The sequence below is a fragment of the Sinohyriopsis cumingii genome, chromosome 17 (genome assembly GCF_028554795.1).
Source record: "Sinohyriopsis cumingii isolate HCF-2022 chromosome 17, ASM2855479v2, whole genome shotgun sequence".
Classification (NCBI taxonomy): domain Eukaryota; kingdom Metazoa; phylum Mollusca; class Bivalvia; order Unionida; family Unionidae; genus Sinohyriopsis; species Sinohyriopsis cumingii.
Window position 1 is genome coordinate 16,604,716 of NC_142977.1, and position 25,698 is coordinate 16,630,413.

The following is a 25,698-nucleotide window of genomic DNA, read 5'->3' on the forward strand; positions in this document are numbered from 1 at the left end:
GCCACAGGGTGTGTCTTTGGACAGGCCAGCTTGTTTGTAACAGGAGTTCTGCTTCGTTTCGTTGTTTGGCTCGATCGGATTGTTGAATAGTTTTCCAGGTTCTTTTCCATTCTACCGTGTCGTTCTTGTTGGCATAGGTTCGTCCCACCACTATGGCACGGGCTAAACACATCTGGTCATGAGGGTTGTGAATTTGGACGAGGCTACGCTTAATGCTGCGAAGCTCGTTCACCAATAACATCTTTTTGCGTACAGTCCCTTGAGGAGGAGAGACGTGGGTCATGTCCAGTGTGGCTTTTCCATCGGTGATGTCAAACTGGTCATTAGATTGTTGCACGTGTTGAATTTTGTCCATGACTTTGGAAGCGGTCAATTCTGCAGGGGTGCTAAACTCGATCCAAACAGGGGATTTCAAACCGTCGTGTTGTATGGAAAGTCTCAAGCGATCGTCTTCTTTGGGTTGACATTGTCGCTTGAGTGAGGTGAGCAAAGAATCCCACACCCCAGTGATGAACACTTCTGCTTTCTCTAACGGTACTTCAGCCTTGAAATCTTTAAACTTCACCGTGTATTTGTAAGTCGTGGTTCTAAATTTTCTAGAGGAGCGCTTTTCCGTCTCTCGAATGGAATGGTACTTTTCAGGATTGACTAAGGGTGGTGAACTTGGTTTAGAGGTTTCAAATTCTGGTTCACTCATGTCCTCTTCGAAATCACTGGCATGAATTTGTGCCAAGATTTCAGCCCTGGTACGAGGCGATAGATCACGTTTCTGCCTCTTACTTTCTTCTTCTTTCTTCCCAAATGAATAGGATCGTTTCATCTTGAGTGAAAAACGTCAAATGACTCAAGTTCAAACACCATAGACTAATTTATAGTCATGGCAGACTAGCGTATATGAAAGGGTGTGTGTCTTGTCCTTTCACTATTCATTTCACTCTCAAGCCGAGCACAACGATGGAAGAGACTAACCAAATCGAACGTTTCGTCAGAGCTTTGCGAGGGGTCATTAGAAAATTCTCTTCAGACCAGCCGACAGACTACTCTCCTTCCTTTCGAGATAAAAGTCAAGATACTTGCTATATCTGTCAGAAGAAAGGGCATTGGTCTTCAGAGTGTCCAGACCGTCAAAAAAGAAAAAAAAACAGGGGCTAAAAAAGACAAAAGTCAAGATACCTGTTATTATTGTAAAGAAAAAGGACATTGGTCTCCAGATTGCCCAAAAAAGAAACAAGAGGAGTCAGAAGAAAAGAGAAATTCTTCAGAAGAAGAAAGGGATTCTTCGGAAGAAGAGAGGGATTCTTCTGAGGAAGAAAGAAGACAGGTGAAGAAAAAGAAACAGGAGAAGAAAAGAAGAAGGGAAGAAAGCGAGGAGGAGGAAGAAGAAGAGGAAAAGAGTGTGACGGTGAAAAAATTTAAAAAACAGAGAGACTAAACAAGGAGACAGAAGAAGTCAATGAACTTTTAATTAAAGTGTTCAGTTATGAATTGTGAATTGGATTGTAAAAAATGGAGAAAAGAATAAATTAATGATATAAGGTAAGTGTCTTTGAGTTATGATTTTAAAATAAGAACATACACTCACGCACTCATACACAGAAACGTACTATAAGGGTAAAATGGGCTGTTTAATATTTTTTTGAGCTATTGGCAAATTGAAAGGCTATCTCTTTTCGAGAAATGTGGGTGGCCCTGAAAAGGGCCTTTTTTCTTCATGGTGAAGGGGTGAGTTTAAGCAATCAACTTTAACTGCCTTAAGCCTTTGCCACGGCCAAGGCCTACTTCTGGACTGCGTAATGATGATGATTGGGTTGAAATCACTAAGGGTGGTACGGTAGGCTTAGTCACTGGGTTGACGTGTTTAGCTCGGGAAGGTCGTATTCTCTTCGGTCGTCATAAAGAAGTCTGATACATTTGTTTCAGACTTCTTAACTCCGCTAAAATGTCCAACAGTACCGTGACCGTTTGATTTTCACCCTCTTGTTTCTTTGCTGCTACTTCTTCTTGCTGTTGTTTTTTTCTTACCTCTTCTTCTTGCTGCTGTTGCTGTAGGAGAAAAGCTTGTTCCGCTTCCTTTTGTCGTTGTATAAATTTCTCCAATTCTTCTTTCTGTCTCTGTCTAAAATTCTCCACTTGCGGTAATGAAGAAGGTAATGAAGGTTCCGGAACAAATTCTTGCGAGGAGAGAAAATCCACAAAATCCCAATTCACCTCTTCTGAAAGTAAGTCCGGGTTCCCTTGGGCAGTCTCCCCTGTTGGTGCACCCCAATGGATCGTTTTCTGAGTTTCCGTCATGTTGAATCACTGTCGCATAGATTGACTGCACACAAGCGCTAACAAATCTATATAGACCACGTGACGTCACAGACTGTTCTCTTCGGATTGGATGCGAGCTGACTGAATTTTGTAACGCGTGTTCGGATTGGTAAATGAACTCAATCCGTTTCAATCCTTCCTCTACCTATAAATAAGCGCAGTTCACTGCATTGATTCACTTGTTCTCGTCGCTTCAAGATGTGGACCACAGTTGAGTCATCCACCCTTGTGTCTTCCATGATGTTTAGGACGGACATGCTCATGTATGTCCGATCCAAGTGGACCGTTGTCCACAGGACAAACACCAGCCTGTGGATACGTAGGATCTACGTTGAAAGACAAGGATGCCTGAAAAGAGTGCTGATTTACGGACCAACAGTAAGACGCAGCCTAAGGACAAGAAGAAGACCAATGCGGTGCCCTTTATGTTAATGAATACATTAACATAAACCCAAAGGCCCTTTTCAGGGCCAGCCATATTTCTCGAAAAGAGAATGACTTTTCAATTGCCTACCCCTTTTTTAATTTTTTTTAAAAAAAAAAAAATCCCATGTTCAATTTCCCTTGACGCTATACAGTCCCACCCTGTTTAAATTCCTTTGACGCTCTACAGTCCCTATTCCCATGTTCAAATCCCCTTGACGCTCAACAGTCCCACGATTTTTCTCCATGTTAATTTCCCTTGACGCTATATGTTCCCACGATTTTTCTCCATGTTAAATTTCCCTTGACGCTATATGTTCCCAAGGGGGTCTGTAATGCTAATTCCCACTGACGCAAATAATATCCCCCTTCACTACTCTTGTGTGAGGTGAACGTTCATAATTGCGAATCATTCATCGTCCCTAATTAAGCGCACAATTCTGAATATGCACCTGATAACGTGTTATCTTTGTATAACGTAAGGTGGTAGATTTTCAAATAAAGATCCATAACTTTATGCAATGTTTGAAAAACAAAATGCATGACAAACATCTTGAGTACTTGATCCTCTCTCCACCAAACAATATATATATATATATATATATATATATATATATATATATATATATATATATATATATATATATATATATATATATCTTGACTTGTTCATCGTGTAGCTCAGTAATGTTCCATCCATTAGCCGAATGCGTTTCAAAGTCAGGGTTCTGTTGGTGATTAAATAAAAAAACGTCAATGTGTGACGTTGTTTATACATGTAAGTATACTTTTGCAGATATTTCACTTTGCATACACAATGGCATATCCTTTTAATTCAAAAAGAAAGTAAACTGAACTTCAATTAGGGATTTACAATGAATACACGGTGTGCCCACATAGTCATCGAACTGCTTTTACTTCCAATTACGGTTCTACCATCTCAGTATTTTCATTATCACAGTAGCATGCCCGACTATTTCTTATGCTATAACCTAGTTTGCTGATATTCGTATACCAAACAGCGGAGAATGCACTTTTCCCTGGACTCCACATTCTCTGTTTTGGATACATGCGTTAACGAAGCAAAGTTACAAAGAATTATTCCAATATATTAGACAAGTTAGCGATTTATAATGTGTCCCTTGCGTGTCTCTAATAATGTTCGGCCAAAAGAAATTCAAACCAATTAGTCCACGTGCACGAACGCTAACCCACTTGGCCAAACGCTCATCCCGCAAACAATGATTGGAACAAGATCGAACTTAGGGACTCTAATGTGAATGAGAAGTAAATCTCTTGGCAAGTGGAATCTGACACTACGCAAAATGTACAAATCCAATGGATTCCTATTGGAAATGAACTGTAAAGAAATGATATTACAATTATGTCACCTTGTAACAAACCGAGAGAGAAATAATTATCCCTGGATCCCATACATTGTATGGATACGTGATCATAAGAAAGTTCATACTGATAACACCATTGTCAGGAAAGGAGTAGATCGTTATAATTTGATCCAGCATGTTTAGAATCCCTACCGCTGGCAATTGCCCCTGTTATTTAGATGTCATGTACAGCTATTATAGCACTCGGTGGGAAGGCTGATGAATAATTTCGAAGGTAAGGACACGAGGCACTAGTGAAGTCACTTGCTAATCAAGCTAAATTTAACACTTAGGGATATCAACAAACCAGAAATCTTTATCGAAATTCAATTTAACACTTAATGATGTCAACCAACCAAAAATCTTTTTAAAAATTCAATTTAACACTAAGAGATATTAATAAACCAGAAATCTTTTTACAAAATTCAATTAAATACTTAGGGGATATCAACAAACCAGAAATCTTTTTACAAAATTCAATTAAACACCTAGGGGGTATCAACAAACCAGAAATATTTTTAAAAATTCAATTAAACACTTAGGGGATATCAACAAACCAGAAATATTTTTAAACATTTAAGGCATAATAATTAAATAATAATTATAAATTGACAGAACATACGAAACAGAAAAGAGTGTTTACCTGAATATAACGTGTTTACCTGGATATAACATAATACTTCTCTGGACAGTTTAAGTGTCCACTGAATAACTCGAAAATATTCTGAAGCTGTTTGAAGGAATAAATCACTGTTACCTTTCTTAGCCATATTTCAGAGCATGAGGAACCGTCTCGAACCTGGTTCAAACTTCCGGACAGGAAGAAATCGTTGTGCCATGTTCCTTGCACATCGTATGGAGTGCAGATTACCTGGTTCAGCATTTCGAAGTCCCCTAAATATTAATGTCATTTAAGAATTGAAATTTATATTTTACTGGATTCGTTAAATTATAAACTGCATGAAGTTAAGACTGTTCAGTCATAATAGGAAATCGATTTTGATGCTAAATGGATTCATGAATGCTGCACACTATGAGATTACATTATTGTAATAGCAAATATATATAAACAGAGTAACAAATTCTAACAAATAAATAGCAACTATATTTCTAAATATTGTTTACCAATTTTGCTTAATCACAAGAAGGGCACATGGATACACTAGTCATTATTTTCTGGTGTTATGGACTAATAACGTCCACTTTTCTGCGTCATATTATGTGGTTGCTAATATCTCTGACAAATCTATGTGGACGTAGTGAAATAATCGTCATTAAATTCAGTCTGATCCACAATGCAGAAAGATTCAAGTGTTGCTTGAGTTCTAACAATGAAACGATCTAAGAACGAAAATCTACATTGCTCTAATAAATGTGCTTCGCTTTAGTTACCTCGAAGACTGAAGACAACAATCTCTCCATGAAAGGGTGCAATTGCCGAAAGAGGCCCGGACACAAGTAGAAGCGTATCACTTTCATTAAACTCTGAAAAGGAAGTGCATTCCCATTTCAACCTTCTCATATCAGCCTGATTCTTCAACAAACAAGGGTATCTGTTTTTGTCCCAAACCTGGCAGATCAATAGAAAAAGCAAGGGTTATAGTTTTCAATTTATTGTAATTCATAGTATATCACGACTGGCTGCAAGCTATTTTGCCTGTATTGTTTTTATTGTACTTGACATGTTTCAGGTATGTTCATTGTGACGTTTCGACTCTCCCCATACCAACAGACGAGAATGCTGACAAGTTGGAGAAAAGTAGTCTTTGGAGTAATGTCAGAGAAAAGAAAGCAAAAATACCACATATAGTCTTTTTAATATAGCGCCAGACAGGGCGAAACATTGAAACAAGAAAATTCCTGAACAACACAAATCTCTCCAATCGTTTGTAAAGTTATGATGTTCTAGTTTTATCCTAATATTTGTAGTCCACATTATTATTACATCAGAATGATTGGTAAAGCAAAGTATTAAAAACTGCATCCACAGAAACCCTGGAAAGTGTCCAAGTAATGTGATATTTAAGGAATGCATCATCATTGTTATGGCACCTTCAGAACATACTGATTCTGTCTGGAAGCATCCTTCAAAGAAATATACACGATAGACTGACATAACTTAGGTACTATAGACACCTTTAAAAGCCACCCATGTTTCAAGAGAGCTATGTACAGTATCATCTCTGTTGTTGAAACAAAATACACTTTAGTTCAATGAAACTGTTTTGGAGTCATTCTTCTTTAAAAACATGAGCTCCACCTGGCAGCAACGTACAGTGGGAAACCATCTGCCAGTTCCATCTTTGGTGGCTCGGTCAACATAAATTAGTTGTTGATATCTTTGTATTACATGGTTCAATGACATGGAAGCATAATCAAGACGTCGTCGTCGTTGTTGTTGTAGGGTTTAACGCCATTTTTCAGCACATGATAGACTATACATGGCGGCCAGTATTAATGGTGGAGGAAGAACCAGGGAAATCTCCGGAAAGAACCACTGACCCTCGAGAAGCTACTGGCAAGCTTTCTCACATACCCACATTGGCCGAATCCGAGATTCGATCCCACACAGAGGTGAGATGGGAGTGATCCGAAATGGAGAGCGCTTTAGACCACTCGGCCACTATGGGCCCCTATTCAAGACATAACTGAACATGTATTACTTCAAGACAAAACACAACGATATGAAACAAGTTGTACAAATCCATTGGTGTAAACAGCAATACTTTTCATTACTTTGCAAAATTTTTGCAAGAATCATTCTAAGTGTAGTATTCTACCGCTTGACATATTGCATGGAAGAACCTAAAATGTTTACAAAGTAAAGGTAGATAACAATCCTTATTTTATTCCATTGTGCTTTATTTACTCTAACATACTTGGTTTTTCAAAAAATAAAAGGCACTTTTGAATACACATGCGAAGGGCTCGGGCCAGGTTAAAGCTGGGGTGGGGCACTTAAGATGGGGTTGCCCTTATAAATCAACAAATAAACCCTTAATACAGTCCTTATACTGTTATTTATAAATAAATAATTATTACTGATATATTACGGTAAGTATTCGACTGTTTTAGACTTATGTAATTTATTTAAAATATAAACATGGCAACCGGGGGTGGACATGACTAAGGTGGCCTGGAAACGTGCTCCATGTACCCCTCCATAATCTGACCCTTGTGAAGTGTCGAAGTGCCTAACATAGTATTGACGCTGGTGTTTAACTGGTAATGATGGTAAAGGGTAGTGCTCATTTTTGGATTATGATTTCTCTTATTATTGGAATGAAAATTATTGAAAGGCTAATAGCAAATATGTGAATGATTAACATTGAGAGAGAATAATACTGCATTCATTAAATGTGATGGATGCGTAATCTAGTTACTCGGGATTCATCATATAACTTCGTACTCCATCACCTCCAAAAGAGTGGTGAAGACTAGCACAATGACCTGACAAAACCAAGTTAATTGTCTCAATACAGGAAAAGTTGACCATTTAAACAAAAACAATAATGAAGTAGTTTTTTTTCATGCTCGTGTAAGCATCACAAAGTGTGAAAACACTGCTTCCTAAAATAAAATATTTATTGAAGTAATTGTACCAGGAAGTATAATATATACTGAGACTTTTTCATGAAGAAATATAATCATATATTCATTCACTGTTTGACGTATTAGACGGTAGTACGGAGTATATCAGACATGTGTGTGTCTTGCGCGCGCGCGCGTGTGTGTGTGTGTGGCGTTGTTGTTGTTGTAGGGTTTAACGCCATTTTTCAGCACAAGATAGGCTGTACATGGCGATCAGTATAACTGGTGAGGGAAGAACCCTAGAAAGCCCAGGGAAGAACCACCGACCCACGAGAAGCTATTGGCAGGCTTTCCCACGTACCCACGCTAGCCGAGCCTTGTACTCGAACCCACGCAGAGGTGAGATGGCTGTGATCCAGAACGGTGAGCGCTTTAGACCATTCGGCCACTCGGGGCCCCCTGTGTGTGTCAATACAATTTTGTTCCTTGATAACTGATGGAAGTGGAAGCCACCCAGGATATGAAACTCACATCAAATTTTGCTCTTTTTCAAATACAACTCGCAATGTACTAAATAATCAAAGACAACAATAGAAAGAAAAAACAACAAAACAAAAAAATTTGCACAGAGCCAGGAAAACAAACACATGCTTGATATAATTGATCTTTATAAAGTTCTAGCAAGCGGCACAATGTTAAAAATCCTTAAAATTCAAGTACAAGTTAGTACCAAAAATTACCTTTACAAATCCATCTTTAGAACATGTTGCAAAAAAATTGCCGTTGTGTGAGAAACTGACGTGCAGGACTTCGTCAGTGTGACTTCGCACAACTTCACTCTCCACAGCTGGTGTGTGATAGTACAGTCGTTTGTATTCCTGCACCCACGACACTCTTCCAGGAGACATGGGTATGGTCCGGTCTATTCCCCAGTGGCGGTAAAATAAGTCCTTCCATAAACTTTCGTCAAACGCCACTCTGTGATAGGTCTTGCATACTTGCGCTACCTTCAGGAGGGATGAGGCGGGGAGGTAATGAAAGATTTTTATGATTATCTCTTCTGATAGACTCATCCAAATGGGAAGACTGTTCTTCTCCATTTCTAGATCCATTGCCGCTGGAAGAAATAACAATAATTTAAACTATAAAATAAGTCTGCAATAAAACAGCTTTATGCCATTAATTTTCTCCACTATCTCTACTTCTGCTAGTATTACGGCTACAACAACTACTACTACTACACTCAAACGTATATTTCCCACTGGAAATGAATCTAAATTTTGAGATCATGTGCATATTGTATAACTTCTTTCTCAAACTTTGAACTCTCTATGGGGAAACTAAATAGGTGTAAAGACAGTTCGGATGATGTGAAGTACTTTGGATTTTTAACGTAGCTTTAACAATTTTTCAGTCATATCGCTACGATGTCTGCAGTGTGGCAGTTTATAGTGATGTCTAGCTCTGGAGCATCATGCCGCAGACATGTAGCATCATGCCCCACCCAGTCACATTATCCTGACACCAGGCCGATCAGCCTAACACTAATCTCTTATTGCTGAGCACCTAGCGAGGTAGATGTTAGTACCATTTTTATAAGTCTTTGATATTACTCGGCCGGGATTCGAACCCGCGACCTCCCGCATTCGAGGCGGACGTTCTAATCACTAGACGACCAGAGCGGTATTGTAAAAAAAAAAAAAAAGTTTTATAAAAATAAAAAATAAAAATGGGAAAAGAAAATGTCAACATCCCTGTCTGAGAAAACTGACTAAAAACTAAAAATCAAAGTACGTGGTAATTCACACATTGCTTACACTCTGACTGGTTGTGTTCCAATCCGGTAGAAAATTAATACTAGATGAATGATACTTTTGTATAAAAGCAGATCGAAGATTATTTATAGGTCATTTCTGTTCACATCCTTTCTGTTCTAAAGTTTATTTTTTATCTCAGAATCTGTGATGAGTTCCATTGCAACGCCACTTATATAAGATAATTGTATTTGCTTTAGCCTTTGTTTTATTTTGCTTGATATTAATCCATGTGCTCTTTTAATGCGAGATTGATATTTCAATTGTACTATTGAAGCCTAAGGTTGTGTATATTGTTACAAAACATCAAGCCAAATTTACAAACTGCAAAACAACATCAACTCTTTGAATATTGTCCACCTGACAAAGAAAAAGAAAGTTTTGTTTGCGTTTTTTGTACTTGTCGCATGTAAAAATATGATAAAACAAGTGACCTAGGGAAATATTTGCCTTTCTGTACTTGTCGCATGTAAAACTGAGACAAAATAGTGACCCAGGGAAATGTTTGTATAATATTCATTTATAACTTTCAGAAAATTGGTAGTGTTCAATTCGTGTTCAAGGAAGGAATGAAAATGCTCAGAAATCTTCTATCAAGTTGACACTGATCGACGATAATAAGTTAACTAAGTTTCTGTCGAAGAAAAAATTTACCCCATGTTTACATTGATCGACGATAATCAGGTAACTAAGTTTCTGTCTAATAAAACGTTTACCCCATGTTTAAACTGATTGACGATAATAAGGTAACTAAGTTTATGCCGAAGCAAACTTTTACCCCATATTTACACTGATCGACGATAATAAGGTAACTACGGTTCTGTCGAAGAAAACATTTACCCCATGTTTAAACTGATCGACGATAATCAGGTAACTAAGGTTCTGTCGAAGAAAACATTTACCCCATGTTTAAACTGATCGACGATAATCAGGTAACTAAGGTTCTGTCGAAGAAAACATTTACCCCATGTTTACACATGAATCGACGATAATAAGGTAACGTTTCTGTCGAAAAAACACTTTTACCCCATGTTTACACTGATCGACGATAATAAGGTAACTAAGTTTATGTCGAGGAAGATTTTACCCCATGCAAGTTAATTCTAATTAGTTGTTACCTCAGGTGTTTTTCTTTCTCCTCGACTCAGACCAATCATGTCAATGTGGGATACTATTTGGAGGGGGATTTCCCATTTGGCTGAGGAAAAACTCTGTCTTTATCCGTAATAAAATACGCAAATTTTGGAATTTGTTTTGTAGTACTGACATGTATCGTGTTTAGCTCAAGCAGTTGATATACTTCTAAGAGGCATCCTTAAATACAATTCTGCAAACGTATGTAGATCAATTATGGATCGTGATCGAGTGTTCTTTCTTTCTATTTGTAGTGCGCATATTAAAAAAAAAGTCACGCCGACTTACAGTAATTCAGGGCAATGTATTGTCTTTCTTTGTTGCACTTACTGCACAGAATCATGGCCTCCTGTGAGATTTAGAAAATACCCAGAAGACACGTGACATTGTTATCAGCCTATACTGAGAGCTGCGAAAACTGCCAGTGAAAATTGAAATGGTCAGTAATGGCGATGCCAGTGTCTGGCATGCAGGACTTAGGGTTTCAGTAACGTTACTTGCAGAGTAGAGATGGAATGAATTCAACGTAAAACCTCTTCGAATGCGATTCGTTCTTTACAATCCCTTTAGGGTTAGTTTTAATTTTAGAACATTGTAATGGCGACGATGATTGAATGATGTATGATGAAAGAAAACGTACAATAAAAATTAATGATCCTTGCATGTACAAGTCGTCGAAATCTGACGATCTCTGGATTTAAAAAAAAATAATATTGTAACAATGGCAGCATTAGGCCACCCGGACTTTACGAAATTCAGAATTTCAGAAGAAAGCAACCTTATATGGTCAAGTTAGAGCATTTGTTTGTCGCTATGAACGTTGATGCCATGAACGTTAAAATTTTAAGATGCTGTGAAGGTTGAAAACATGAAACGATATGTATGTTATAAGCATGAGACACTGTGATCATTGAAAACATCCTCCACTATGGAGATGAAGTGCTTGAACTTTACAATTCTTTATCAACCCATGAATGCGAAGACTACCACGCAGTGAAAACAGTCCTTAATCAGTATATTAATCCAAAGACTAATACAGAGTTCGAAACTGCTGAATTCCAGAATTTGAGGAAGAAAAAAACTGATATTTTATTACGAGGTTGAAGTCAAAGGCGATGTTTTCCTAGTTTAACAAGTCTTCAAATGTGATTATTTTTTTACAATCCCTTTAGGTTTCATTACAATTATAGACTACTATAAACATTTCCTACAGTGAATTCTAGACCTACGTGTTCTATAATTTGCTTAATTTGTACCGTTTGTACACACATTTCAGGATCCAAACACAATGATCCACTTTCACAAGATATTCTTGCCAATAGAAGCTAAGTGCAAGTTTCGTGTTGTCTCTAAAATCTCTTCCAAAGGATGCAATACATTTACGAGACGAACTAAATTAACGGTTTCCGGTTAACCAGGACTGTGGACAGACTCGACGAAAGGTTCTTACATGTTGATTCACATACTAGTAAACTAGAAATGTATTATAGTTTTCACCAAGTATGATCAATTATTTTGGCCGTAATCATTATCAGAAATTGGTCAACAGTGAAACCATGTAATAGATTAAAATGTTACATGACCAACAGATAAATACAATTCTATGTAGCATAAGGTAAGCTTTATTATTACCGTTGGAGTGCAAACACTTGTAACATATGTTTATTTTTTTATAGATGGATAAGGTACTCCGTCGTTTTAAATCACGAGTTGGTCAGTAGTTTTGCCAATAAGAGACTTACGCTGAAAACAATATGCAAACAAGGAGTCAGTTCTGTTATACAACTAAAATGGGAAAACATGGCGCGTAATGTACCTGTACAATGTGGACAAAAATGACGCAAACATACGTCTATGCATTGTCAAATTTGGTATTTGCTACACGTGTAGAATGCTATCTTCCCTTTTCCCGAAAGTCCAGTACTCAGTTCACATTACAGATTTTGCATGTACCTATAAATCCAACTGCAGTACACTAGCTTGGCCTTAAAAGTATAATAAAGTATATTCATATCTCTATATTCATATCTCTATATTCATATTTCTATATTCATATCTCTATATTCATATTTCTATATTCATATCTATATATTCATTATTTATGTAGATAGAGTCTATCCGAAAAAAAATGAATGTAGATATATCAGTATCTGATAGGGTAATTAGAACAAATAGTTAGTGTGCAAGGCTTAATGACAGAATGACAAGACGAATCAGCTATAAGCGCATAAATGACAGATAAAGCACACACACACACACACACACACACACACACACACACACACTTATATATATATATATATATATATATATATATATATATATATATATATATATATATATATATATATATATATATATATATATATATATATATATATATATATATATATATATCTTTGTGTGTGTGTGTGTGTGTGTGTGTACAACTACATTAATACGATAAACAGACATATATAACTATTGGCCCATATGAGGATCACCAGATCGATAGCCTCTTGAACGTACACAAGGCTGAACTAGATTCAATAATTCCACTAGTATGGTAATTCGGCTTTTAGACTTTGCTTCGTGATATACGGCTTCTATATCCCATGACTGTACAACTTTTACCCAGATATTAACAAACGAATGTATTTTATATGGGGCAGTAAACATTTTAACGCTAGCTTGAAATAATTTCCATTTCTAAATCGGCTTGCGCAAAACTAAATAGCTGTTAATAAGTTTTTATAAATACAGTTATTAATTCTTTGGATAGACTAGTACTAACCATTGAGAAAAACAAACGGCGACAAGAATCAAAATGTCAAAACGCTGCCAAGCAGGTGTAGACAATTTCGTCTTTGTGTCTGCAGTGTCATTGTGGATAGTCTCTACAAACAAATTTGATTAATATTCGCGTGAACTATATTGTGCAGAGAAATCTGCTAGCGTAAATGATTTTTTCCGAAGCAAAAATCTACTAGGTATCGCAATCAGATTAGTGCACTGGAAAACATGATGGCAGACTGATTAAATTATACTAGCAAATATTTACTCTATTTTCACTGTCTGTAAATCTAGTGCCTGTTCGCTTTCGTGGCAAGCCTGCTCATATCCATACTAGAGCCGCGTTATGCTGAGTAACGTCCGTAAATGTTCAGATGGATTTTGTATGCTATGAAACATACAAAGTAATAAGATAAAATCGTTACGTGCGCGTGGCGCTGTTGTTGAAAACGCTTTGCATTCATCCATGGAAAAAATAACGACTTACTCAAAGGAAGATCTCGCTGATATATATTAAACCTAATAAAATAGCTAAAAAAAATTATCTTATAAATAATATTAGTTTAATATGCATAACACGGTCAGCAATAGGTCAATGTTGCACCTTACATATATCCTCAATATTGCTTTCCTATTATATGTTTTTCAAGGTCAGAATTAAAATTATTCCAGTATGGGTCAGATGCAGAATGTTGATCAAACTTCTTCCAAAATACCCACTTGGTCCATGTTTTTTTATGTTTTACCTGCAGAATTCTTGTATTGTTCCTATACATAATATTTTCATTTGGTGGGAAAGTCAACACGAATCGCTCTACGGTCGTCTCATTAAGTATTCTAGGCGTTTTCTCTTGACATGGATGGTAGCTGTTCAAGGTGTGTAATCCTTTCTTGCGTGGCCGTAGTCTGCTCTGGCAAGCATGTTGTTGTTGTAGGGTTTAACGCCATTTTTCAGTACACGATAGGCTATACATGGCGGCCAGTATTAATGGTGGAGGAAGAACCCGGGAAAACCCCGGAAAGAACCACCGACCCACGAGAAGCTACTGGCAAGCTTTTTCACATACTTACATCGGCTGAATCCGAGACTCGAACCCATGCAGACAGAGGTGAAATGGCAGTGATCCGTAACGGTGAGCGCTTTAGACCACTCGGCCACTCGGGGCCCCCTGGCAAGCATGTGATGACTGTTTGTCTAACAGTCAGAACCGGTTCAGTTTCTGTTCTCATTATCGTTGCCATAGTTTCCGCGACTTCCCTCACTTGTTCCGCGATTTTGCGCTTAGGTTTCATCAGCGATTCAACGCTTTTTCGAAGCTTTCTGATGTCTTCATGGGCGTCTTTTCGTGACTATAACATATGTTGACACGTGTACATATACCTGTGATCTTGCGAAAAGTTTACGTTGATACCGCGCAGCTTTGCCAAGTCCGTCAGCAACCTTTTCTATGGTATCTCTGACAGATTTAGTTGTTGTTTTTATAGGGTTTAACGCCAATGTTCAGCACAAGATAGGTAACACATGACGGCCAGTATTAATGGTGGAGGAAGAACCCGGGAAATTCCTTAAAAGAACCACCGACCCACGAGAAGCCACCGGCAAGCTTTCTCACATACCCACATTGGCCGAGCAAGAGACTCAAACCCACGCAGACAGAGTTGAGATGGCAGTGATCTGTAACGTTAAGCACTTTAGATCACTCGGCCACTCGTGACCCTGACAGATTTAGTAATTGCATATGTTTATTAGGGTTTTTTAATTGCTATATCTATACCGGCTTGATTCCCCCCAGGCGATACAGCTCCGCGGTCCACTGGTGAAGTCAGTAGTGAAGAAACTATACGGGTCCGGAGTGCCATCCGGAAAATATTATGAAACTAATCCTTGGCCAGCAGCATACCAGGCGCAATCAGTGTTTACAAGACCATGTGCGCTAATGCCACAAAATGGATGTATTCATACGATATCAGCCTTATAGTATCAAGATTCTGTCTCTGTCTCTCTCTCTCTCTCTATCTATCTCTCTGGTTCTGTAACACTAGAATCCAGACTTCCTCTGACCACGTAGCGCTCACGCTTCAAGGAGATGTCCTACATTTTGTATATATTTGACAAGGCTGGCGTGTATCTACCCTTGCCTTAAATTGCTTTCATGTTGTACGCTTTGTCATAATTTTAGATTGAAACGACACGAGAGAAAACAATGATAAATTAACAATTCAGCGTGTTTCTGTTGTTGTTGTTGTTGTTGTAGGATTTAACGCAATTTTCAAGCACAAGATAGGCTATACATGACGGCCAGTATAAATGGTGGAGGAAGAAAACGGGTAAACCCCTGAAAGAACTACCCACCCACAAGAAGATGATGGTAAGCTTTCTCACATACATACATTGGCCGAACCCGAGACTCGAACCCACGCAGACATAGGTGAGATGGCAGTAATCTGTAATTGTGAGCTTTAGACCACTCGGCCACTAGGGTCTCTCAATTCAGCGTGTTAAGAAGGCACTAAGACATCACTAATTACTATCGGAGTAAGCGAAAATAGGCAGTGTTGCTCTAAACCGTTAAGAACAACATGTGTTCAACTACAGCGTGTTGTAAACGTGGCTTAAGTGGACTTAGTCTGCAGAATGTGACTAATTCGTTCAAACATTGGATAAAACTCAAAATAACATACAACCTGCAAAGGAATAATTATCACGCACAATAGTTCCAAATTCCTTGTTGGATGCTACACCTTTCACTTGTATTGGCGTGGATTGTTGTGAAAGTATTAAGTACAAAGTTGACAGTACGGAAGCTCAGTTTAAAACCTAGCGACAAGTGTAATGAAAAGGGGAGGTAATAGGCAATGTCGTTGCCCATTGTCTCTAAGATAAAGAGAAAAGACGAACTTTTTTTTGTTTTTAATAGGGCCAGATTCGGAAGTTAACCGGTGTATATCCCTAACAAGAATGTAATCAGAGTACGAATTCGAAGGATAAATGTTACCATTTCATAGAGTCTTGTGTCACTTTTTCATATTCTTTATTAGTACACTCAACTCATTGTAATGCATACGACGGACTGTCACTAGTGCTTTTATGTCATCTTGACAATATTCCTCTAATTTATCCTTGTTGATCTGGCTGCTACTAATATAACTGCACAAAACAAATCCAGCTATGGAAAGAAATTAGTTGTATTCTGTATAGTGGCGACATACATTCCTATCCCTGCAGTAATATTTTATTCGCGCAGAAAAGTAATACCAACATCAGAAGTGTAATCACAATCTATTATCATGTATTGGCCTGACTAAAAGAAGATTTTTACACGACTAAAGTGTAAAAATCATTAAAAGCTAGCAGATTTTGCCGCGCAAAATCGTTCACTAGAGTGAATACTCTCCAGTATGTTTGTAATGAGTATCCACAATCAAACCGTATGCACAAAGATATAATTATTTGCACCTGTGGTGACTGTGTTTTGACGATGTAATTGTTGTTAACTGTTGCATTTTTAAATGTTATAGTAATTGTATTTTTCGAAGAATTAACCATTCTATTTACAAAAGAATAATAACAGGTTCATTTGTGAATTGAATTTTTAACGTAGCTTTAACAATATTTCAGTCATATCGCTACGATGTCTGCAGTGTGGCAGTTTATAGTTTATAGTGATGTCTAGCACTGGGGCATCATGCAGCATGATGTTCCACCCATTCACATTATCCTGACACAAGGCCAACCAGTCCTAACACTAACCTCTTAATGTTGAACACCAAGCGATGCAGCTGTTAGTACCAGTCTTTGGTATGACTCAGCCAGGGATCGAACCCACGACCTCCCGCATCCGAAGCGGACGCTCTAACACTAGCCAACAGGAGCGATACATAGTTTTAAAGCTACATAGTAAGTTTTAACCTAGAGTCAAACTTTTACTGCAGCATAACTCATACACTCGCAAGGTCATAGCATACAGAAAGACCAGTAACCAAAATCTAAAAGTTCCATTATCATACTACTACTCTATTGGCTTGGACGAACATCTTTTATAGTTCGGTTGAGAAATATGCATATATATATATATATATATATATATATATATATATATATATATATATATATATATATATATATATATATATATATATATATATATATATATATATATATATATATATATATATATATATATATATATATATATATATATATATATAATCAATCGTTTTGGCATTCACGATTCATAAAACTCGGGTCTCGAGATGCAAAAAAACCCTGAGATAATTACCATGTATTTAAATATACATGTAGTTACAACTAAACATTGTGAAGTGTAATCAAGAGGAAAAACACGTTTTTTTTTTCTTCAGCCAAACCTTCTTTGGCTGGGAATGTAAATAACATGGATTTCAAAATCCCACATTTAACTAGAAATTAAACTGTTATATCTCGTTTATGGGTACACTTCTTAATAAAGTACTCCCCTGTAGAGAATATCACCAAAATACGTATCAGAAATTAACAATTTAATGTCATCGTGTATTTCATACATAACAGCTAATGTTACAAACATTTTAACAAATGTACACATTGTGAAGAAAATAAATCAAAGATACGAAGTGCATAAAACGAGATTACTGACCTCACTGCAATCCAAGTATCCAAATCATTCATAACACTTGGAAGTAAGCTGCAAAAGCCTACATTGTATTCGACTCAGTTGCTTGCATGTTGATGACAGAGTCATGAATGAATGGGCAACAGTCTATGAACAATTTTCAAAGTGACCAATGAGAACGTTGCTTATTGCTTGTCCCATAATTAGAACAAAACAGCCTGAACAGGTAATCAGGGTAATCCCAATTGCTTGGAGGGTAGAACAACTGAACTTGAACAGGTGATCCTGGTCCAAGATAAAGGGATGAACGAAGGAAGAATAAGGCAATGGTTGCATCTGAGTACAGTAATCAAATCAATACTATATCAGATACATTGATTAAATATTTGACCCTGATACACATGCCAGCAGAACCATAAACACCCTCCCTCCCCCTACACATATTTACATGAGGTCCTGGTCATTTTAGGTGAGTCCACAATGACTGAAATTATAGCGTTGACAATTGTTTTAGGCATATTAACATCTCCTTCTGCGTGCAGTGTCCCAAGGGTTGGAACTTTTGTCTTTCAGTCTGGCTTGTTAACAGCTTGGGACATAACATTGCTCCCAGAGGTCTTCGACCAGGTTTCTTTCGTCAGTGGGATAAAACAATGTAGTGCTTGGACACGTACACAAATCTTAGATCTTAATGGATTAGTATTACCTGGGTCATTGGTTCCATCGGATATATTGTTATCTGGTGTGTTCGTCATTTGCAACCAAAGTGCCCAAAGATTCGTTAAAGTCTGTCATCCACTTTCCGAAATCTTCATGTATGTTGGTGTTAGGTTTGACCTTGATTGGCTCGAAAACACCTACCGTGTTTTGATCATCTTTATCACTGAACTCTTTTCCTCCAACGATAATTATTCGTTTGAATTTAGTTGCATCTTCTGTGTACAATTATTCTCATTTTTCTGCAATAGGTTATAGTCCTTTATAAATCCCCCCCCCCATAATATTATCTAGTGAGACCTTCTTAAGTGGTGTCATATTTTTCTGTCTTTGCACTGTGCCAGCAAATGTTCTGTTGTGATGTATATGTACTGAATCTGAGAGGGTGAGGTGTGCCATACCAAATACAAGACGCATACAGATTTTGTATTAGTAAGTCACAGTAAAAGAAGGGAACTAACTCAAGACTGACAGAGATTAAGTTGTCATTGTTCCCCCAGTCCATCAGTGTACAACAACAACCTTCTAAGCATTATACAAATTGCTTTTATTGCGGCATTTCAACTTGATTATTCCATTTCTAAATATTTACAGTAAACAGTTTCTATATTTTTATAACTAATTGATAATTAGTCCAATTTAATTTCTTAAAATCTTATTTAAGAAGGATGTATGACTTCAGTACAAATATTTTATTTAAGGCGTCTTAAGTTATATAAATTCGTGACATCTTAAGTCTGGCTGCGGTCAGATCGAGTTACGATTACAAACTGGCTGTGACGAAAACAAAAACAGTGTACGAAATATTTCGCGCAGAAGACTTATAAATAAACGAGGCCCCACTCTCTCTTCTGAAAATATGCATTTCGTTCTTATCCAGGCTCGCTTTTAATAAAGAAAATCGACTGTTAAAAAGCCAACGATCCTCTTTTCTGTAACCTATTTTCGTGGATTAAGGACAGTATGACTAACACGCCTTATGAAGCTGACGGCCGAAAAGAGATACATATACAATTCTGCATGTGTGCGCAGTAATGTAGGATACGCTTAATGTTACACAATATAACTAATGATACAGATTATGCCTAATGATACACATGCCTAATGGTACCCATGCCTAATGATACACAGTATGCCTAATGGTACACATGCCTAATGATACACGGTATTCCTAATGATACACATGAATCAATGATACACAGTATGCCTAGTGATACATATGAATTAATTATACACAGTATGCCTAATGATACACATTATGCCTAATGGTACATATGAATTAATGATACACAATATGTCCAATATTTAATGATTGTATGTATGTGTACGCAGTGTGCCTAGTAGTTAAAGATATTATTTTGAATCTGCATGTGCACACATTATGCCTAATAGCTACTGATAGCATGTAGAAACATGTCTTTCTGTTATGAAACGTTGTCGAAATGATGCATATATTTACGTTAACTACGGTTGGTTACCTCGGAGACCTAGTATCGTTTTCGTTGGAAAAGTTATGGTCATGTCTATTTTAACAATGACTAAACGTATCAAAATCTAGGCTTGATTGTCATAGATTAAGACTCTGTGTCTTTCTTTACGATCATTAAACACGCAAATGCAGTGCAGATCAGCCGTGCAATAGCAATAGCCGTATGTTGCTACAGTGTATAATTAAGAATCAAAACCAAATGCTTTGAACATTAGTGATCAAAGCAGCTTTGAGTATGCACAGGCGGATGGGGGGGGGGGGGGCTTACATTATACTTTAATATATTACCAATCGCTAAAATTATTCCTTATGTTGATCAATGATAAAAAAATTACATACTAGTTTGCTTTTTATGAGAGATAGTACATTAGCTATAAGCCATACAGCAAGTGAAGCATTTGTGTTTTCTGTTTAGTACGATTTTGTTACATGTCGAGGATATCAATTTTAATATATTCATCGTGAAGACGATGAGCTGACGGGTACCTGTTTCTTATTTTATATGATATGGGCCTTCAGAATGATGTTGTTGTTGTAGGGTTTAACAGCACACAATAGGCTATACATGGCGGCCAGTATTAATGGTGGAGGAACAACCAGGGAAAACCTCAGAAAGAACCACCGACCCACGAGAAGCTACTGGCAAACTTTCTCACATACCCACATTAGCCGAATCCGAGACTCGAACCCACGCAGACAGAGGTGAGATGGCAGTGATCCGTAACGGAGAGCGCTTTAGACCACGCGGCCACTAGGGGCCCCGCCTTCAGAATGAAGGGAATGGAAATAACAATTAATCAGTAGACAGATCATTACAAATATAAGTGCTACAGCATATAGTCTACCCATATCTCATCCCACCATTATTTCTTCAACGTCATTACTGTCAACGTAACCAATTAGAAGTCATCAGAAGACATCCTGTCTCTCGAATACTTTGAAAAATGTATTCTTGCTCTGATGTCTAGAAGTAAAAAGAACTATTATATCAAATGCATTAGTTTGGAGGGAGAAAAAAATGTAGAGGTAACAAAAAGAAAAATATACAGGTTCGAACAAAAATCCCAGCATGCCAACCCCACCCACCCCACCCACCCGGAAATTAAACATAAAACTAGGCCTTGAAAAAAAAAAAAAACACCAATTGTTTACTGTTCAATTTAATGATGAAATAAGCAAACTTTGAGATCCGATAAAGGTCAAAAATGCTTTGATTTGGAATCCATTCAGAAAAATAATTTATCAACAATCACGCACTCATGAACACACACCCTCATAGATGACATCGAGCTGTCGAACATCTGGTCTTTTTTAAGTAGTTGCATACTCGAGGATTTATGTCCGATTTTAGGCTGGCAATGTGTCTATTAATGTGTCTCATAGTTTGAAATATTGCAGCAACTGACTGAAAATGTTGCTCGGTACTGACTAGATTTCAGTTTGCATGTGTGCACACACACTTGCAGACATACGCAACACACGTATAGAAGTTTTTTTTAAAAATAAAAATATTTAAAAGACATTGAAAATGCAGCTGCTGAACATTGGCAAAATACTAAAGAGATGCTTCAAAAGGACCGCCACTGTCACATTATTTAGCTATGGTCACTCGGATTGCGTCTCTCTCTCTCTCTCTCTCTCTCTCTCTCTCTCTCGGATGCTCTTAATCACCAGTCGATGTAAATATATGTGTGCATGATAAAACCAATTCGTGTATAGCCATAGCTCTTCGACGATGTATAAGTAGGCATACAGGACAATACAATCCCCTCGTAACAGCTACAGCGGATAATGATTTATGTCTTAAAAAAAAATTGATACGCAGTAGTATGAAACTGCCAGTTTTACTACTTTTTGTTCCGTTTGGGTCGGCTGACATATGTCCACGCCTCTACCCCTATGACATAGTTATCCCCCACGCTATCGATATGTGCTGGTCACTTTTAATTTTGTCCGCAGGTATGTAAGCACACACGTCACGTGAGTGAGTGAGTCATGGGATAGAGTCTTGTACGGATGTCAGTGACCCCAAAAGTATCCCAAAAAGGAGTCACATCACAGCACATCAAACGAAAAGTTTAGTATGTTTGAGTTTCTCAAAAATAAAAAATAAAATGACTTCACATTACAGCATTTGAAAAGGGAATATTTGGTATGAAGGGGTTTCTCAAGAATATATAACGTGGCTTCACATCACAGTATTTAGAAAGGGAAGATCTGATATGTTGGATTTTTCAAACAAAAAATATAAAATGGCTTCACATCACATCATTTAAAAAGAAAAAGATTTCATATATTGGACAGTTTCAAAAATATATAAAATTGCTTCTGATCACATCCTTTAAAAGGAGATGATTTGGTATGATGTAGCTTCTCAAGTATACATAAAATGTTTTTATTTGCACATCACAGCAAAAAAAGAAAACTACTGTTAATTCGGAGTTTGTCAAGAATAGATTACTTCACATCACAACATTTAAAAAGGGAGGATCTGGTATGCTGCTGTTTTTCAAGAAGATAAAATGCCTTCACATCACAGGATTTAAAAACGAAAGATCTGGCATGTTGGAGTTTCTCAAGAAGATATCAAACGGTTATCATCACATCATTTAAAAAGGGAAGATCAGGTATGCTGGAGTGTTTCAAGAATATGAAACATGGATTCACATCACAGCGTTTAAAAATAATAGATCTGTTATCATGTTTATCTCAAGAATAATTAAAACGGCTTCACATCAATGGCATTTAAAAAAAGGAGATCTAGTTTATGGAGTTTCTTAAGAATACATAAAGTTGCTTCACATCACAGCATTTATAAAGGGAAGATCTGGTATGTTAGAACTTTTCAAGAATATGTCACATGGTTTTGCATCACAGAAATTTAAAGGGGAAGAGCTGAGATGTTGGAGTTTCTGAAATATTTCTAAAATAGCTTCACATCGCAACATTTAAAAAGCAAGATCTAACATACTGGAATTTGTCAAGGATGTAAAATGGCTTCAGATCACAAGATTTAAAAGGAGATGATCTGGTATTTTGGAGTTTCTCAAGAATATACACAGTACCTTTACATCCCATCATTTAAAATGGAAATATCTTGTATGTTGGACTTTTTCAGAATATTTAAAATGGTTTTACATCAAAGCATTAGTAAAGGGAAGATCTGGTATGTTGAGTTTTTTCATGAAGATATAAAATGGTTTCACATCACAGCAGAAAAGGGAAGATCTGGTATGTTGAAGTTTCTCAAGATGATATAAAATGGCTTCACATCACATTTAAAAGGGAAGATCTAATATAGTGGAACCTTTCAATATGTAAAATGGCTTCAGATCACAGCATTTAAAAGGAGAGGTCTGACTTCTTATGGATTACTGGTAGTTATTTTCAACGGAAAAATGGACGTCCCTTTCAGGGCCTATTGTTGCTTGATTACTGTCAGCTATTTTCAACTGTAAACCCTTTACAGTTATCCTAGTTGTAACTGGAAAAACAACAACTCCTTTTCAGGGCCGCTTGTTATTGGTTTGCTGGTAGTTATTTTCAACTGAGAAGGACTCACGGTACTAATTCAGTTCTCATAGTAAGCCTATGCTAACACCATGATATTAAAACTTCAATAACTCAAAACTTTTGAGTGCTCATGATCAAACCTATCTTTATCAGTATAGATGAAACCTGGATGTCAGCTTCTGTGTTGAGGAAAGGATATGAACCGCGGCATTTTCTGGACCTGCATGTGTTTGGAACATGTGCTTTCAATTCCATACCAAAAAGTCAGGTGCTAATTTCAGTAATGAGTGTTCCAAACTCAAGACTGTTAAAGCAATGTCTCTTTTTTTTCCAGTTACAACTAGGATAAGCTCTCAAAAGATTCTTTTTCCTAAAAAAATAACTTACATTATTAACCAATCCTGGCCAGCCAAACCCATATATACTCTATTTTATGTTCACCCATTTCCAGGCTGGTTCCCATTTTTCCATACAATTAGTACTGTGTGTCTTAAAGGGTCGCCGAGTGGTCTAAAGTGCTCTCCATTACGGATCACTGCCATCTCACCTCTGTCTGCGTGGGTTCGAGTCTCGTATTCGGCAAATGTGGGTATGTGAGAAAGCTTGCCAGTAGCTTCTCGTGACTCGGTGGTTCTTTCCGGGGTTTTACTGGGTTCTTCCTCCACCATTAATACTGGCCGCCATGCATAGCCTATTGTGTGCTGAAAAATGGCGTTAAACCCTAAAACAACAACAACAACAACTTAAAGGGTTAGTCCCTTTGTGGGCTTCTTGTTGCTATTCCAAGTAGATATTTACAACTGTAAAGGGTCAGTCCCTTTCAGGGCCTCTTGTTGTAGGATTACAGTAGTTTCAACTGTAAAGGGTCAATCCCTTTCTGGGCCTCTGGTTGTTGGATTACAAGTAGTTATTTTCAATTGTAAAGTGTCAGTCCCTCTGAGAGTCTCTTGTTCTTGTCAAGAAAATATAGCTGTTATGCCAGGCACCTTTCTTCAAAAACTTCATAAATATAAATATTAAGATAATGTATAGTCAGTATACAGTTGGATCCTTTACCAATTCGATTTCTCGCTCAAATCCAAATCTAGTTGATGTGAAGTGATTGTTTTGCATGTTAGGTAATTAATAACTGATATTATTGTTAACTATAAACAGCTGATTGGAAACAATATCAACCACCTAATGATACAACAGACTGAAAATGCGAAAAAAGTTTAGATACACAAAAATATTTATTAAAACTTGAAATTTGCAAATGTTGCAATCTCTGTTACCTGATGAATTTCCACTAAAGCAAACCTTTATTTCATTTTTTGCTAGTTTTAACAGATATTTTCCTGTAGGAATGTTGTATTTATGTTTTGTGTAACACAGATTTTTAAACAAGAAGGCCTGGGCTTGCCTGTCAAACCCACAATCAAGGCATTTCTGAATATCTTTAACCAAGACCTTAACTTGCTGATGATGACCCCAGGAAAGTGAGTCCTACATCATGGTTAGCCAAATTAAGAATACGTCAGAATAATTTTGATCATTAATCATTTTTTTATTCAACAAGCATAATAATTTTACAGAATGGACACTAATAAATAATCCTTTGGTCTGCATCTAGTATCTTTAAATAATATTATTAAAATGGCAACAAGAAGCATGATTTATTTTGACAATCCAGCTTTGAAGGATCACAACATATCCACGAATTGTCAACCAATAATAAAAGCATTAAACAAACTGGACAAATTTATCATGATTAAAAGAAAACACTGTTTTCAATTTTGATCCAATAATTTGAGATACAATCTGAAATGCAATCTGAGATACAATCTCATACACAATCTGAGATGTAATCTGAGATACAATCTGAGATGGAATATGAAATAAAATCTGAAAATCAATCTGAGATATAATTAGAGATGTAATCAAATTCAAGGAATCTTAAAAATACCCTTGAACATTTTAAAGCTAATAGGAATCAAAAGGGAACAACAGCATTTTGG

At 37.0% G+C, this 25,698-nt stretch overlaps 1 protein-coding gene across 1 annotated transcript in view; it reads right to left on the minus strand.

The window, feature by feature from the left end:
* The window catches only part of LOC149777819 (F-box/WD repeat-containing protein 5-like), a 36,535-nt gene extending 27,771 nt beyond the window's left edge, over positions 1–8,764 (minus strand). Inside the window, exons 1-3 of the mRNA XM_089940475.1 lie at positions 8,393–8,764; positions 5,514–5,691; positions 4,879–5,015 (exon numbers count right to left, since the gene is read on the minus strand). Coding sequence (XP_089796601.1) covers positions 4,879–5,015; positions 5,514–5,691; positions 8,393–8,764 — 687 coding nt within the window. The remainder of the gene's footprint in view (positions 1–4,878; positions 5,016–5,513; positions 5,692–8,392) is intronic.
* Positions 8,765–25,698: the final 16,934 nt, after the last annotated feature.